The sequence below is a fragment of the Equus quagga genome, chromosome 12 (genome assembly GCF_021613505.1).
Source record: "Equus quagga isolate Etosha38 chromosome 12, UCLA_HA_Equagga_1.0, whole genome shotgun sequence".
In the NCBI taxonomy this organism is placed as follows: Eukaryota; Metazoa; Chordata; class Mammalia; order Perissodactyla; family Equidae; genus Equus; species Equus quagga.
In genome coordinates, this window is record NC_060278.1 from 27,341,938 (window position 1) to 27,357,497 (window position 15,560).

Sequence of the window (15,560 nt, forward strand, 5' to 3'; positions counted from 1 at the left end):
CTTCTTGTTATGGGGCTAACACATTTCTATGGGGCTTAAACCAACTTGAGAGAGGTTTTCTTGATCTCGTTGTGTCCTAACTGAAACAGTCATTGAAGTTATCAATTTTCTCTCCACCACTCCCTGCACTATGGGCCTGGCCACGTGTTTCACTGGTGAGTCATCCTCTGAGAACAGGAGCCTCAGTTGACTCTAAGCGTTTGAGGATAGAATTGGGTGATTTTATTAAAATTAAAAATGATGCAATAGAGGCAGTGATCCCCAAAAGAGCCTCACCTTTTCCCTTCACTCTTCTTGAGGCCACATTCAATGCACATTTTATTCTTCAGGCAGAACCCACTCCATGACACTATAGTGAATGAAGTGGATTGTAGTTCAGATTCCATGGGTTACGAATTTTATCAAACACCATAATTCAAACTCCATGAATATCTGCTTAATCTTCTCTGTTTTTTTCCCTAAAATTCCTCCTAGGACAACAATAGTGCCTCATGTCCTCTTTCTACCCTGGATCCCTTCCATCCCTCCTACCCTTCAGCCTCTACCATCTCCTCACTTTCCAAAACAATGTAATCTGCACTTTGGCCTGCACAGCCCCTCGGGCCCCTTGCCATACCCTGAAGACTCTGTAAAGTTCAGGTGTACTCTGGTTTTATTCCCATGGGACAGCCCTTGATCCCACTCTTTCTGGAGAGAAGTCATTAGACAAAACATGTCAATTCCTAGGGATGAGAACTGCTGGCAACATAATTTTCTTTATTTTTTTAAACCATGTCCATATATCCTCTGGTGAGTAAATATTTACTGTTCTCTGTGCATTGATAGTTCTCTTGTAGAGAATGAGCGAGGAGAAAATCAAGCAGTTATTCACTGGTGAACACAAGCATTGCTTATTTATAGCTCAGGGATGCCCTCTTCTTCTCCCGCTCCTACAGGACTGGAAAATCCTGAGGTAGATAACCACCTTTGATTATTACCTTTAGTCACGCACTGCCCCTCATCTATTGTTCCCACGACGACAAGAGTTAGACCACCTCGTGTGATTTTTTCCTATATAAGTGTACCCTGTCCCCGAAATAAATTGGACTTGCTTGCAACTGCGTCGAGACTCACGTCTAGCACTTACACTTCCGCCGACGCCGTCTCTCCCGCGGGAACCTGGACTCTGCCGAGGCTGGACCCCGGCAATTTGTGTTGGAAGGTCCTGGAGATGAGGTGAATGACAAATTACGGGAGAGAGTTGCTGTTCTGCTGTGGGGTAGCCTGCTGTGTGCTAGTATATAAATACTCTACCTGTAGTTTCCTTTGGACTTCTCCTATTGCTTGGGGATTTATCCCAAACGGAAAATATAATATCATTTGAGAGAATAAGGCACAGCATTCCAGGGCAAGAATTCTTGGTGCTTGTTATTACTTTCATGTGAAGCAAATAGATAGAGTCTGACCTTGGAAAGGAGAGGGAGCAAATTGGACAAGTCACTGGAATGGAGCCCTACAAATCGTGTCTTTAGACTATTCACTTGTATGACAAGGGGCTAGCACTTAAACTTTGTGTCTGACTTTCTCATCTCTAAAACAGCAGGAAATATTCAAGGAGATGTATGGAGACAGATAACAGGACTTGTCTACATTATAATACAAGGTTGGCTGAAGGAGAGGGAAGGGTCAAGAATACCAGTGAATCTCAAGCTTCAATAAACTTTTGAATACCCTTCCAGCTAAGGGAAGAGCATGACCAGCAGTGGACAGTTAGACAAATTATCGAGTCCCTAGCAATATCATTTAAAAAAGAAAGTTTCAAAAATTATTTAGAAAGAAACGGAATATTATTCAGGCTTAAAAAAGAAGGCAATCCTGCTACTTGCAGCCACAGGGATGAAGCTGGAGGACATTGTGCTAAGTAAATTAAACCAGACACAGAAAGACAAGGATTGCCTTATCCTAATAATATATGGAATCTAAAAATGAGAGTAGATAAAAATCTACTTGTAGGAGTAGAGAGTAGAGGATTGATGACTAGGGGCAGGGGGAGGGGGTCCCTGAAAAAAATGAGGAAATGTTGGTCAAAGGGTACAAACTGTCAGTTATATGATGAGCAACATCTGGAGCACTAATATACAGCATGGTGACTATAGTTAAAAAAATGTATTATATTTTTGAGAATTGCTAAGAGGAGAGGTCTTAAGTGTTCGCACCACAGACACACAAACGTTAATTATCTGATGTGATGGCTATTTTAATTGGCTTAATTGTGGTAATAATTTCACAATATATACATATATGAAACATTATTTTGTACACCTTAAATATGTACTTCTTTCATTTGTACACAATTTTTATTCAATTTTATTTCATTTGTACACAGTGTGCCTATGCAATTACACGGTTAGAGGACTCTTCGAAGCTTTCACCCTGTATCTTGAGATTTCATTCAATGTACCTTTTCCTTTTGTTGATTTTGCTTAGCAACCTCTCACAGTATAAATCATATCCACAACTACAACTATATGCTGAGTCCTGTGAGTTATATTAGCAAATTACTGAGCATGGAGATGGCAGTGGGGACCTCCAATGCTTGTGATCAATTAGTGATTGCCCAGGATTAAAGAGGTACCTGTGATGCCCAATTTTTATGACTTATCAGGAAAGACTCAGGCAAACTGCCCTAGGTTCATGACCACATATGCAGAACTAACCTAAGACAGGAGGAAAAGTTGATTTTTGGAAAGGTCAAAGTTGCCTTAGCTATCTCTCAATCTTGTGGATATCTAACTACTACTTGCTCGCTCAATAGGTTCCTAAAAGCAAAGCTGTGGAGGTCACCAAATTAGCTATAGATGCTGGGTTCCGCCACATTGATAGTGCTTATGTGTACAATAATGAAAAAGAGGTCGGACAGGCCATCCGAAGCAAAACTGAAGATGGCACTGTGAAGAGAGAAGACATATTCTACACTTCAAAGGTGCTGTGTATGTGGTGTGTGTGTGTGCACAAGTGTGAACGTAATTGTGTGGAGGTGACAAATGTAAGGTAGGAACAGTAGTTATGTGGTGAATTGTGCTTATTGGTACAACTTTCTTCACATATATTTACGTATTAAATCAAGTATCAAAAAAAGATGACGGTGGCCGGCCCGTGGCTAAGTGGTTAAGTTCGCCCGCTCTGCTTTGGCCGCCCAGGGTTTCGCCGGTTTGGATCCTGGGTGTGGACATGGCACCGCTCATCAGGCCACGGTGAGGCGGCGTCCTACGTGCCACAACTACAGGGACCCACAGCTAAAATATACAACTATATACTGGGGGGATCTGGGGAGTAAAAAAGCAGGAAAAAAAAGATGAAGGCGTTATCATCATTTCTTTGTTCAAATTTTATAAAATTAAAGTAACGTCAGTTTACTTTTGTGATCCTCAGATCATAGCAGTGTGACTTATCATGGACTATTGATCAGACAGAACTTTTTTTTTCCAAACTCTTTGTTTCATTTTTCTTCTTTGTTTTTTTTTTTTAAAGAATTGCACCTGAGTTAACAACTGTTGCCAATCTTTTTTTTTTTTCTTCTTCCCAAAGCCCCCCAATACATAGTTGTATATTCTACTTGTGAGTACATCTGGTTGTGCTATGGGGGATGCTGCCTCAGCATGATATGATGAGCAGTGCCATGTCTGTGCCTGGGATCTGAACTTTTGAACCCCTGGCCGCAGAAGCAGAGCACCAGAACTTAACCACTCCACCACAGGGCCAGCCCCCAGGCAGAACTTTGAGCAGATGATATCTTTCTTTATCATCTGGGTGACTTACCACAATTTCTTAGCATTCTACATCTCAATTCTCACCTCGATCCTTAAGAAAGAAAAATACGTGAGGTACTTTGTGTATTAAATAAGATATAGCTAAAGTGAGTTGAATTGTGTGTCCTGCACATACTGGTATGTTCAACGCACTTTTTCCCTACAATTATCTAAAAAAAAAAGGATACTAAATCTTCCCCATATGATTGAAAGTTCCATAGAATTAGTCTATATTTGTGAAATGCTTTGTAAACTGTATCAAATAGAATTCAGATAAAGAGCCTTGTTATTGTTTGATAATAGATTTTATCTGTTGAGTCATTTCCTTCCTCTGTTAGTAGATGTACCGATGATAAATTCAAACAAATGATAGAGTTTCTATGGGTAAGTCAGATCAAAAGGGAACACAAGAAGGAAAAAAGTATTTTTCCTTTGTGGTCATCAGTTTCCAACCAGTTGAAAAATGTCTAATTATTAGGTGAAACAAGAAAAACAAAACTGACTAAAGTGTTAATGCAACACAACTTTAATTGTTTATCCTTTGCAGCTTTGGGTCACTTTTCTTCGACCAGAGTTGGTCCAATCAGCCTTGGAAAAGTCTCTGAAAAGACTTCAACTGGACTACGTTGATCTCTATCTCATTCACTTTCCAACAGCTGTGAAGGCTGGCAATTTGTGTGGTCACACCTATTTTGCTTCTTGTGTCAGAATGTCAATCAACTTGTTTGAATGGTTGGGTTAAAATTTTCCTGAGAAGGATGTAGGGATTATTACACTAGAAAAGAATCTCAAAATAGTAATTTCTAATTATATTTTACTGACTTTATTTGAATCCTTAATTTCCTTTCCATGCCTCCAATACAAAAGACTTCATCAATCTCAAATTCTCTGCCTCAAAAAATTTAGAAAATAAGAATAATGTATTCAATGCACAGTCCTGCTTATGACTCCTGAATCTCTTGTGATGTTGTACAGACAGTTTTATGCAGCTGTGGTGAGCAATGAACTGCCTTACACCTGTGCATAATGAGTTGCTCTCCTCTCGCACCATTTCAGCTTGAAAGCTGATCTGGTGGTGCTCTCTCTGGGTGGGTCTAATACCAGCAGGCTTCATAGGGACTTATGAGCCCTTGCCTGCAGTGTTGAGTACCTTCACAACGGAATTCTGTGGATTGTACTTATCCATTAAGGACTGTGCTATGTAGAATTCTTGATTTTAAGCTACTCAAGCTATCCTATGCAAAAGAGTTTATTGGATTATGTAATTAGGAAGTCCAAGTTGGATAACTTTAAGGACTTGGAATAGTCTTCAGGAAAGTCTCCTTTTCTTTGCATTACTTTTGGTTTGCTTCATTTTTGTCACAACATTTTCTGTTGGTGGCAAATATGGCCCTAGTGCTCTTCAAGGCTTATGGTCATTAACACTTGAGAGTATCTCTGGATATTTTGGCATTCAGATTAATCTTGAAGAGAACCTCAATTGACCCCTTGTTTGGTTCATGTGCCTGCCATTGGTCCATTGAATGTTTGGAGGGATAAGGAACTCTGATTGTCTAGCCTGGGTCAAGATTACAATCGTTATTATGGAAATAAAACAATATCACTTACTGTCATTCCCAGTGTAAGGGAAGCCTTTTTCACGAGGAAAATATAAGGGGCAGAGAAATGTAACATAAGTCACTGTGAGTCCCAGGTAAGACCTAAAAAAATGGTTTTTATTAAAATATATGACTGTATAAGAGATTAGTGGGAGCCTGTCTCCTAAAGACATTCCTTAAAGCTCCATATGCAAATCAGATTGCAAATATTACTGTCTAGAATGCTGTACCACCTACCTTATGGAGCCTTAGTGTCCTAGCCTTAGATGAACCTTGCAGACAGGCTAAGTGTGGAGAAATTGTTTTGTGACATCACTGAAATGACTGCTTCTATTCCAGCCAGGGGAGGAGTTTCTTCCAAAAGATGAACATGGAAAAGTAATATTTGACACAGTGGATCTCTGGGCCACATGGGAGGTGAGTGCTTGGAAGAGAGGCCACAGAGAAGGAAGCCACGAGAGGGGCAATCTGGCTCATTTCTTCCACTGTTTAGAATGGGCTATGCACCTTCCGAATCAGCAATTCATGGACTTTAAAAGACCTGGTATGCTGTATTGACGTGGAGGAATTCATTACTGCAATGTTTATAGAGAGAAAGAGTGGAGAAGAACTTGCGGCAATGAGGCTAGGCATCTGTTTCCTTCGATGTGTAATACTCTCTCATATTTTCTAAGGAGAAGACAATAATTATTCTTGGCATCACTAACTTCTCCTGTTTAATTTACTACGTTTTTCTTCACGGTTATCATGCTGGTTGGCTTCATGTCATTTGTGACAGTTTTTCTTTTCATCAGATTTCTCTTACATTTATTCTTGATCTATAGCCAATTGAACAAATGATTCTTCACCACCCTTTCCTCCCCAGGCCATGGAGAAATGTAAGGATGCAGGATTGGCCAAGTCCATCGGTGTGCCCAACTTTAACCGCCGCAGCTGGAGATGATTCTGAACAAGCCAAGACTCAAGTACAAGCCTGTCTGCAACCAAGTGAGCACCCTTGGCTTCCTCTCCTTTCTATGCTTAACTTCCTTCTTCTTGCAGTACTTTCGGATGTCTATTTGCCCTCCCCTCCTATTCATCCTACCTTTATGGAATAGAAGTTCCTAGAAAGCATAACTTCTGTCTAGAAGGGTGTGAACATAACCCATAATTGTACCTGTGCTTTATAATATCTTAATGAAAAAAGTGGTGATATTTTATTTCTTAATTATGTGTAAGAATTTAGGGAAGGTTAGAGGAGGGGACAGAGGGCTAAAATAGCTACCAGGACCTTCAAAGGAAGGTGACATTGCCCTGAGCTGTAAAGGATGGTCACAGATGGGATGGGTGACAGTGATTTGTAGGGAATTGTCTGCAAAAAGGAAGGCCATGAAAACGTGGAAGGCACAATAAACAAGGAAAGAGTGAACATGAGATGAGTTAGACGTTAGGGGTTTGGATGCCTGAATCCTTTGTCTTGGGATGTCTGCTTTCAGAGGTCTTTGAGTAGGAAGCATAAATATGATACAAAGTAACTGGAGACTCTGAAAGTCATCTAGGCTAGCTTGATGAAGTAAATGGTTTCTGTTGATACTCATGGTGGATGAAATCCACATTTAGGAGCATTTAGCAGGAGCATAGAGCAGACCTTGTGATTTGCTCAATCTTATTTTACTTCTCCTCACCGATTTCTACCCTTACATTAACTGTTTAGACACATTATGCTGAGTCTCTCTTGGTGCTTTTATTTTTTCTAATTTTATTTTCATTTTTTCTTCCTAAGAACTCTTCACGCAAGATCTAGCCTGTTGACAATTTTTTTAGTGTAGCCTACAATGTAATATTGTTAACTATGGGGACAATGTTATAAAGCAGACCTCTAGAACTAATCCATCTTGCACAATAGGAACTTCATGCCACAATTAGGAACTCCTGATTTCTCCCTCCTCCTAGTTCCTGGCAATCAGCGTTCCGCTCACTGATTCGATGAGTTTGACTATTTTGGATTCCTCATATAACTGGTATCATGCTGTCCTTGTCTCTATGTGAATGTCTTACTTCATCGACCATCATGTCCTCAATGCGTGACTTTGAGTCAAGGAGTAATAGTCTTTGATTGGAAAATGTGGCTTATGAAAGGCAAAAATTTGTCATATAGTGATATAGTACTATTGATTTTAAATTATACATGTTAAAAAAATTCATGCTACGCTAGCATTAGTTTGCTCCCAACTTTTATTATGAAAATTTTGAGACATTCAGAGATGTTGAGTATGATAGAGAACATCCATATTTTCATTCCTATATCTGAAATTTTTCGCATTTTGCCACATTGCCAAATGTATCTATATATATGTGGATCTATCTACATGCATACATGTAATATTTTTCTGACTCTCTATAAAGTAAGCTGTAGAAATGACTATTCACCCCCACAGACCTCGGAAAGCTTATGGTCTACTATCCTTTCCATATTCAAACTTTTCTATGGTTTTTCCAATGTGTTTTATAGATCTTCTTCTCCAATCATAGGCTGATTGTGGGTCACATATTATTTTGATTCATGTTTCTTAAGCACTCTTAGCCTAGAGGGTCACTCAACACTTTTTTTTTTTACCGTGACCTCCAGATAGGTTTATGTCAAATATTCTGGATTTACTGGTGATTCTCTTGTGATGCTTATTAACTTGTTTCTCTATTCATAGATTCTGTAAGTCAGAAGTTAGATCTGAATGCCTTATCACATTAAGGATTAACATTATTGGCAACAAAATGTTCTTTGCATTCTGTGTCCTTCAAATCACACTGAAGTAGGAAGCTTGTCATAACAATTTGTCCCGCTATGGGATATGCCAATTTTATTTTCTTGATCAAGCTAGTGATAGCCAGGTCTCTTCTTTGTAAATGTGTATTATCCCCTTTCAAATTATATAGCAATCTGTTTGGTGATAATTGTCATCAGGGCAAGGCACACTGCCCATAAATTTTCATGTAATTTTTGAGTAGCTATCAGTGATTTCACCCTGGATTAATTATTTAATTGGGATATATACATCATTTTCAATTTTAAACACTATCTTTAGTTTTCTTTCCTGAACTTTTATTGTAAAATGAACATTTCTTCAGCAAGTCAGGTTTAAAATACAATTATTCTTATAAGGCTGGGTAAAAGCTTAATTCCTTCCCTTTAATAACCAATGTTCTCAGAATGCAGGTACTGTAATAATCACCATCATTGGGATGAATTATTTTTGTTCACTCTCTCTCTCTCACCACTATGGTCTCATGTATTTTTATTTACTCTTTGTTTTATGGTTGCTTTTAGTCATTATTCCTTTTGATGTTCTAATCTACTGAACGTCACCAGTGGGATCCCCATCAAACTGATTCTTTTGTCCTTTAGACATTCCTTCATGGCCCTTTGACTTATTTCTTGCTTTCCGGCACAATTTGATGTCCAAAGCTCAAACAGTATTTCTCCCGTCCCAGATGAGAAATTAGCCATGTCTTCTTGTAGTGTACAATGGTACTGAGTAACCAACATCTGGTCTAGACTTATTTGTTCTCAGGAACATCGTTTTCATTTTTTTATTCCTTCAAGGAAGAGAGATATAATATTTATTTTGTAAAAATCATTACACGATGTTGCTTTTTCCAGTTTAAATTTAATTAAATTGTATTTCATTTATCTTTTTATCTTTTTAACCTATCTCTTTCATATTAATATTGCCATTTCATATAGTCTGACACTTCTCTCTTGCCATTCTACAGGTGGAATGTCATCCTTATCTCAACCAGAGCAAAGTGTTGAATTTCTGCAAGTCAAAAGATATTGTCCTAGTTGCCTATAGTGCTTTGGGAAGCCAGCGCACAGAAGGATGGTAATGAAGACAACAAAGCATTTACCTACAACACCAATTCTTTTTCCTTTTGAAGCCCAAGCACATAGATGTATATACTAGTTGTAAGGCGTTCTAGTTCTTATATGTGGGATACTACAACAGCATGGCATGATGAGTGCTGTGTAGATCAGCGCCCAGGATCTGAACAGGCAAACCCCAGGCTGCTGAAGCGGAGTATGTGAACTTACCCACTGGGCCTTGGAGCCTTCCCTTAAAACACCACTTTTGATGATTTTATTTTTTGGGGAAGATTAGCCCTGAGCTAACATCCACCGCTAATCGTCTTCTTTTTACTAAACAAGCTTGTTCCTTAGCTAACATCTATGCCCATCTTCCTCTATTTTATATGTGGGACACCTGCCACAGCATGGCTTGATAAACAGGATCTAGGTTTGTGCCCAGGATCTGAACTGGCAAACCCAGGCCACCAAAGCAGAACACGTAAACTTAACCACTACGCCACAAAGGGGACCTCTTGATGAAATGTTTTTAATCATACCATGCTCAGTTTCTGGGATTAACTCTCAACCAGCTTGGAGAAAGAGAGAGGGAAGGAAAAGATCCTTCTCCTTTATAATCCTATCACCCAGCCAATGCTTTTACAATATAATTGTCCCGTTATAGATTTATCAATAACAAATGTTGGCATTAAAATCTATATGTAATCCAAAAATTGAAAAAAAGACATAAGCTTAAGTCATGATTTAGATATTTATTAACTAATTACCATATTTCCAGTGACACATTCATGAAGCCTTACTTACTTTATGTCTCAAATCAGGATAATAATATATAACTCCCAGGTTCATCATGTGAGAAAAAAACCACAATCTGAATCATTTTTGTAAACTTCTATAGGAATATTGCACACTGTAAGTAATGAGAAAATGAATAGTTCTCATTTTGTCATGACTCAATTTTTATCAATATCTTAGAAAAGTTAAAATAAAAACTATAGCATTCTTTTTATTTCCCTTTCTCCTTTCATACTCTCATTCATACTTTGTGGGATATGAGCAGAGAAGGAAAACAGCCACTGACAAGTAGAGAAAAAATCCATGAGTTTGGAAACCTTGGTCTGAACACAAGCATGCATCAAAATGACTAGAGGGCTTCGTAAGCACAGACTGGTAGGTGCCACACCTGAGTTTCTGAATCAGGTGGTCTTGGATGAAGCCATGGAATTTGCCAGCCCAGCAAGATCCCAGATGATACTCATGCTGCTCGTCCAGGGACCACCTTTGTGAATCAGTGGTGTAAAGTGGACCACCTTGGTCTATTTGGGGAGGCTTCTAAAAAACTGAACACTCAGTCTCAGGTCCTCAGCATTTCTACATTTCCTTCCAGGGTAGACAAGAGCTTCCCAGTTCTGTTGGAGGATCCAGTTCTTTGTGCCATGGCAAAAAAGTATGAGCGAACTCCAGCACTGATTGCCCTTCGCTACCAGCTACAGCGTGGGGTGGTGGTCCTGGCCAAGAGTTACAATGAGAAGCGGATCAAAGAGAACATTCAGGTGATGAGTGAGGCTGTGGGCATGAGCCTCTTAAGTAAGATCCTTCACATTTGTACTTTGTAAGGCTCTCAAGACCTCTTTGGGTCCAGATGAGGTACCTCTTATTTCCCACGCGTATGTGCCTTATGGGTATCCCCACCAGTTTCTCCTATTTTGGCAACAGGAGTAATGACTGGATGGAATTAAGGTTGGACACAGAGATTTTAGCTCCCTCATTAAATCTGCAATGTATTCCAGAGCCCTGTGCAAGTAAATCTCCTTTTCTTCATTTTAAAATGAGAGACTTAGTTTATGTGATTTTCTTAGTCCGTTTTGGCTGCTATAACAAAGTATTACAGACTGAGTGTCTTATGAAGAACAGAAATTTATTTCTCACATTTCTAGAGTCTGGAAGTCTGAGAGCAGGATACCAGCATCGTTGGATGACGGCACTTTTCTGGGTTGCAGAATTAACGTTGTACCTTAACTTGGTAGGAGGGACAAGGGAGCTCTTTCAGGTCTCTTTCATGAGGGCATGAATCTCATTCAAGAGGGCTCCACTGTCATGACCTAATCATCACTCAGTGACCCCACTTTCTAAAACCATCACAGTGGGGGTTAGGTTTCCAGCAGATGATTTTGGGGGCACACAGTTAGACTGTAGCAGTGATCTTCAGTCTCCAAGTCATTGTGGTTTTAGTTTGCATTTCCTTGAATACTAATACAGTTTCACTTTCACATATTTATTCTCCTTGACTTTCCCTTTTGGTAATTGCCTGGTCATTTATTTCTCAGTGTTTTTAAGTTTTCTGTATTTTTCTTATGTGTAGGTGACCATTATTTTACCACTAGCTATAGTCGCATAACTAATGGAAGCTAATTTAGAAATTTCCTACCAAAGTCATGTATTCAGCTCATGGTTCCTTCTCAAAGCAGTTCTCTTCTTGGCTGGGCTGTCTCATATATTTGCAGTTAAATGCAGAGCAACCTGGCAGTTCTGCTTTAGGAGGATGATTTTGTTGTTTTCAGTGCTGTTTATTCTTTTCCATATGGTTTTTTATGTATTTTGGCTAGACTATAGCCAACTAGCCTGTTCTTTACCTTATCCTAGTGGCATGATCTCAGACCAGTGAGTGGATACTTGCAGTGTCTATTAATGTCTGGGCTCAGAACAAACTCACCACTGCTTCTGGCAAATTTTCTTTTATAATGCCAGTTACAATCTAGGCCAGATTCAAAGGGTAGAGGATCTTGCAAAAGCGTTTTTGTTTTCTCACTCAAATTTGTGTTCAATATACCTGGACTTGATTTTTTAATATGATGTTAAAATGGATCCAAGTATACTGATGTTTAAATGAAAATCCAAAGGTCCATATGTTACCACAGATTTTCAATGTCATCTGTGTCATATATAATGTCCCTACATGCATTTCTGTCCTCTCTCTTCTATTCAACTACTTACTTTTCTGAACTGGCTAACTATAGTGGAAAATAAATCTTACTTTTCATAATGGTAAAATTTTTTCTTTATTCTTTTTCTTCTTTAAGAGTATCTTGGTTATTCTTGACTAGGTGTTCCCTTATGTAAAATATAGTATCACTTATGAACTTTCACAAAAATGAATGGAAGTTTTGTTTCATATTGCATTGAAACTGTAGATCAATTTGGAGAAGATTGTCTTCTTTCCAATATTAACATTTCCAATCCATGATCATGATATGAATTTTTTATTACTTAGGTACTTTTTATGTATTTTTAATAAATTTGGTAACTTTCTCCACAAACACATTTTCATAATGCTTTTGTTAGATTTATTCACAGACAACTAGTAAGTTTGACATCCTTTTGCTTACTTTTTCACGTTTTATTTTGAAGATTTTCAAATGTACAGAAAAGTTGAAAGAATAATGCAATAAATGCCTTACTTAGATTCATTAATTATGAAATTGATGACATTTTGCCTGCTACCTATGTATCTATCTATCTATCTATCTATCTACATATCTATCAATTTATTCATCTACTCCACCTATCACTATCTTGGAATATTTCTATGCATTTATTTGGTTTGACATGTTAGCCATTACTGACATTCTTTCTGATGCTTAAAGTGTCCCACATTTTGTCAGTGATATCTTCTTCAAGACAGTTACTGTGCCCTTTTAACATGACGTCTTTAGTATTTGGACAATCATTGGTTTATATTATCTTAAAATTTTTTTGACATTCTAACTGCTCACTGATAGGATATAGAAATCCATCTAGATTCAACCAAATTACTAAATTATACTATGTAATTTTCAAATGTATCTCTAGATTCTTCTGGATATTCTAAGGACATGACCCTATCTCTTTGAATAATGTCAGCTTTATTCTTCCAGCTCTTTTAAAGATCTCCTTTGTTTCTGTAGTCTTGTGGTTGCAACATAGTATATCTAGGGATGGATTTCTATTGAATTTTTATCTGATTTTTATTGAAACTTGAGTATTTTGCTTGATTTCTTTAAAAACTTTTGGAAACTTATAAGACATTTTGAGTATTGCCTTTATAACATTCAGTCTGATTTGCTGGGATTTTCCAGATTTGCAATTATGCTACCTAAAAGCCATAAAAATCTTTCTAGTTCTGTGATAGGTTTTTGAATTCCAGTTGACTTCAGAGGACATGAAAGTCCTAGATGGCCTAAACCGAAATCTTCGATATCTTCCTTTACGCGTGTAAGTGACTTTTGTAAATATGTTTGCCTCAATTTATTTCCTGATAGTGAGTGTATGATGATTGTTAAAATTTGCCTCAATACCAAGAAGATAGAGGCCAGTTTGAGTCAGAGATGAGACAGGAGATTTGTGGAATTTCAGGCCTGTCTCACTCCAGAGCTTTGTTTACTGACACAACAACAGGGTGAGTGGACCCGGGTCAGCTTGGACTTACACACATGCATCCTGCACCCATCATTCCATGGAACTTTCCAAGAAGCTTGATATCCTTACTGAATCTAGGTCTTCCATGTATGGCTCCCATTTCTACAATAATCTAGTAGACATACACTGTGGATATCAGCAGTATAGCGTAAATCAAAATTTCTCAAACTGTGTTTATCATCTTCTTCTCCCAATTTCCCAATTCTTTATCAGATTAAAAGTTTCTCCATCAAGCTTGTGGTCAACCCCAGACATGCCCATCACCCCCATATGGAATTTCCATGAGATCCTGCCAAATTTATGTCCTTCATAAGTTTCCAAATCTCTCCCTTCGTTTTCATTGCATGTTTGTCAAGGACCCAAATACTGCATTTCCCTCCAGAAAGGCTGTCCACAGGAATTCTTGGTTTAGATTTTCTGAAATATGGTGATCTCAATGCAGAGGAAAACGTCTCAAGAAGAGAGATTTAAACCAAAGGAAGAGTTTGGAGGCAAAAGCACCATTGCTGGACAAAATTTGCAGCTTTCAAAAGATCTTGACTATTGTTTCGTGCTCTAAGGTTATGGAATTTTGAGAAAAGACCTTCCTTTTAAATGATGGAAAGGGAAGAATGCATTTTCTTTTTGTCTGTGAGAATTTTAATTCATAAGAATAATAAATGTGATATTGTATGTTAAAGAAGCAGCATAATGGAAAGCTGTGAGTACTCTAAAGTTGCTAGATGTATTATTATTCCTGATAATATATTTACTGGTATAGAGACAAATGAAGAATAAGATGGGGAATGCAGAGAGAAAGACAGAGTGGTATTCAATCAGTCATTCTTCCAATAAATATTTAATAATAAGCAATTTAATAATAAGCAATCATTTTTCTCTCTCTTTCTATTTGGGGTCATAATTGAATTGAGATCTCCTTACTGTAGAGTAAGGTCCTTGGAGATGAGACCCAATGTTTACATGATGTTCTTTCCATGTCTGAATCTCACTCAATATGTTGCAGGTTGTGGGCAGCTATTAAATAATTAATAAATTCAAAAGCTGGAAGTGAAATTGCATTCAGTAACATGTATCACCCTAAGTATTTATTAGTGCCAAGCATGTGGCTGGACTTGTCCTGTTAAAAATAAGCCAGAATCAGTTTCTTCTTCCACCAAGGATTTGAAATAAGAATGGACAAGCTATCTTGTTGCTGAATTCATGAAGGTAGCTAGGGAGGGGAACAAATTTGAATATTTGACACTGCGTGTTCTGTGTGTTAAGTTCTGAACAGGGAATATGATTTGAATAATTTAATTATCATTTAAAAAATTGTTATGAAGTCTTGTTTGTGAAAGAAATAAAGGCATCCTTCAAAACCGGACAGGAGATAAAATGTTTATATTCATTCTAATGACAGCGCTGTAGAAATCACGTCTCTATCACCTAACAACAGTGTCATCGAACCCATATATACATTTTGCTTTATTGTTTCAGTGCTGCTGACCATCCTGAGTACCCATTTTCTGATGAATATTAACATAGAGGCCTTTGTCCTGACTTGTACCAGAAGCCATGCATGTGGATATTAAGGCAGGAAGTATCTCAGATGTTGGTGACCACACACATCAGCATGGGTTCCATCCATCCGTTTGGCAGCTCATACTCAGCTAGAGTTAAGTCTAAATTTCATGAAGGAAAGACACTCAATTTTTGTCACTTTCTGTGAAAATTGAAGATGTTTTCCCTAAAGACTCTTACCTACTCCAGTCTCTGTTTTGTATACCTTCTTTCCTTTTGACTCATGAAAGCCAAAAATCTGATTTGCCTAGAATTTAGGGTGGGTGGAGATGGGATATGATAACGGCAAATTTATAAAGACTTCTGGAGCAGGATAGG

The 15,560-nt window shown here is 38.1% G+C and overlaps 1 protein-coding gene across 1 annotated transcript; it reads left to right on the forward strand.

Annotated features, from left to right (window-relative positions):
* The first annotated feature begins 771 nt into the window (after positions 1 to 771).
* LOC124248139 (aldo-keto reductase family 1 member C23-like protein) lies at positions 772 to 15,201 on the forward strand. Its single transcript, XM_046677995.1, is given in 10 exon segments — positions 772 to 789; positions 2,795 to 2,962; positions 4,336 to 4,452; positions 5,726 to 5,803; positions 6,252 to 6,309; positions 6,312 to 6,373; positions 9,137 to 9,246; positions 10,615 to 10,780; positions 13,396 to 13,478; positions 15,159 to 15,201. Coding segments are annotated over 10 exon segments (903 nt in total).
* The last annotated feature ends 359 nt before the right edge of the window (positions 15,202 to 15,560 follow it).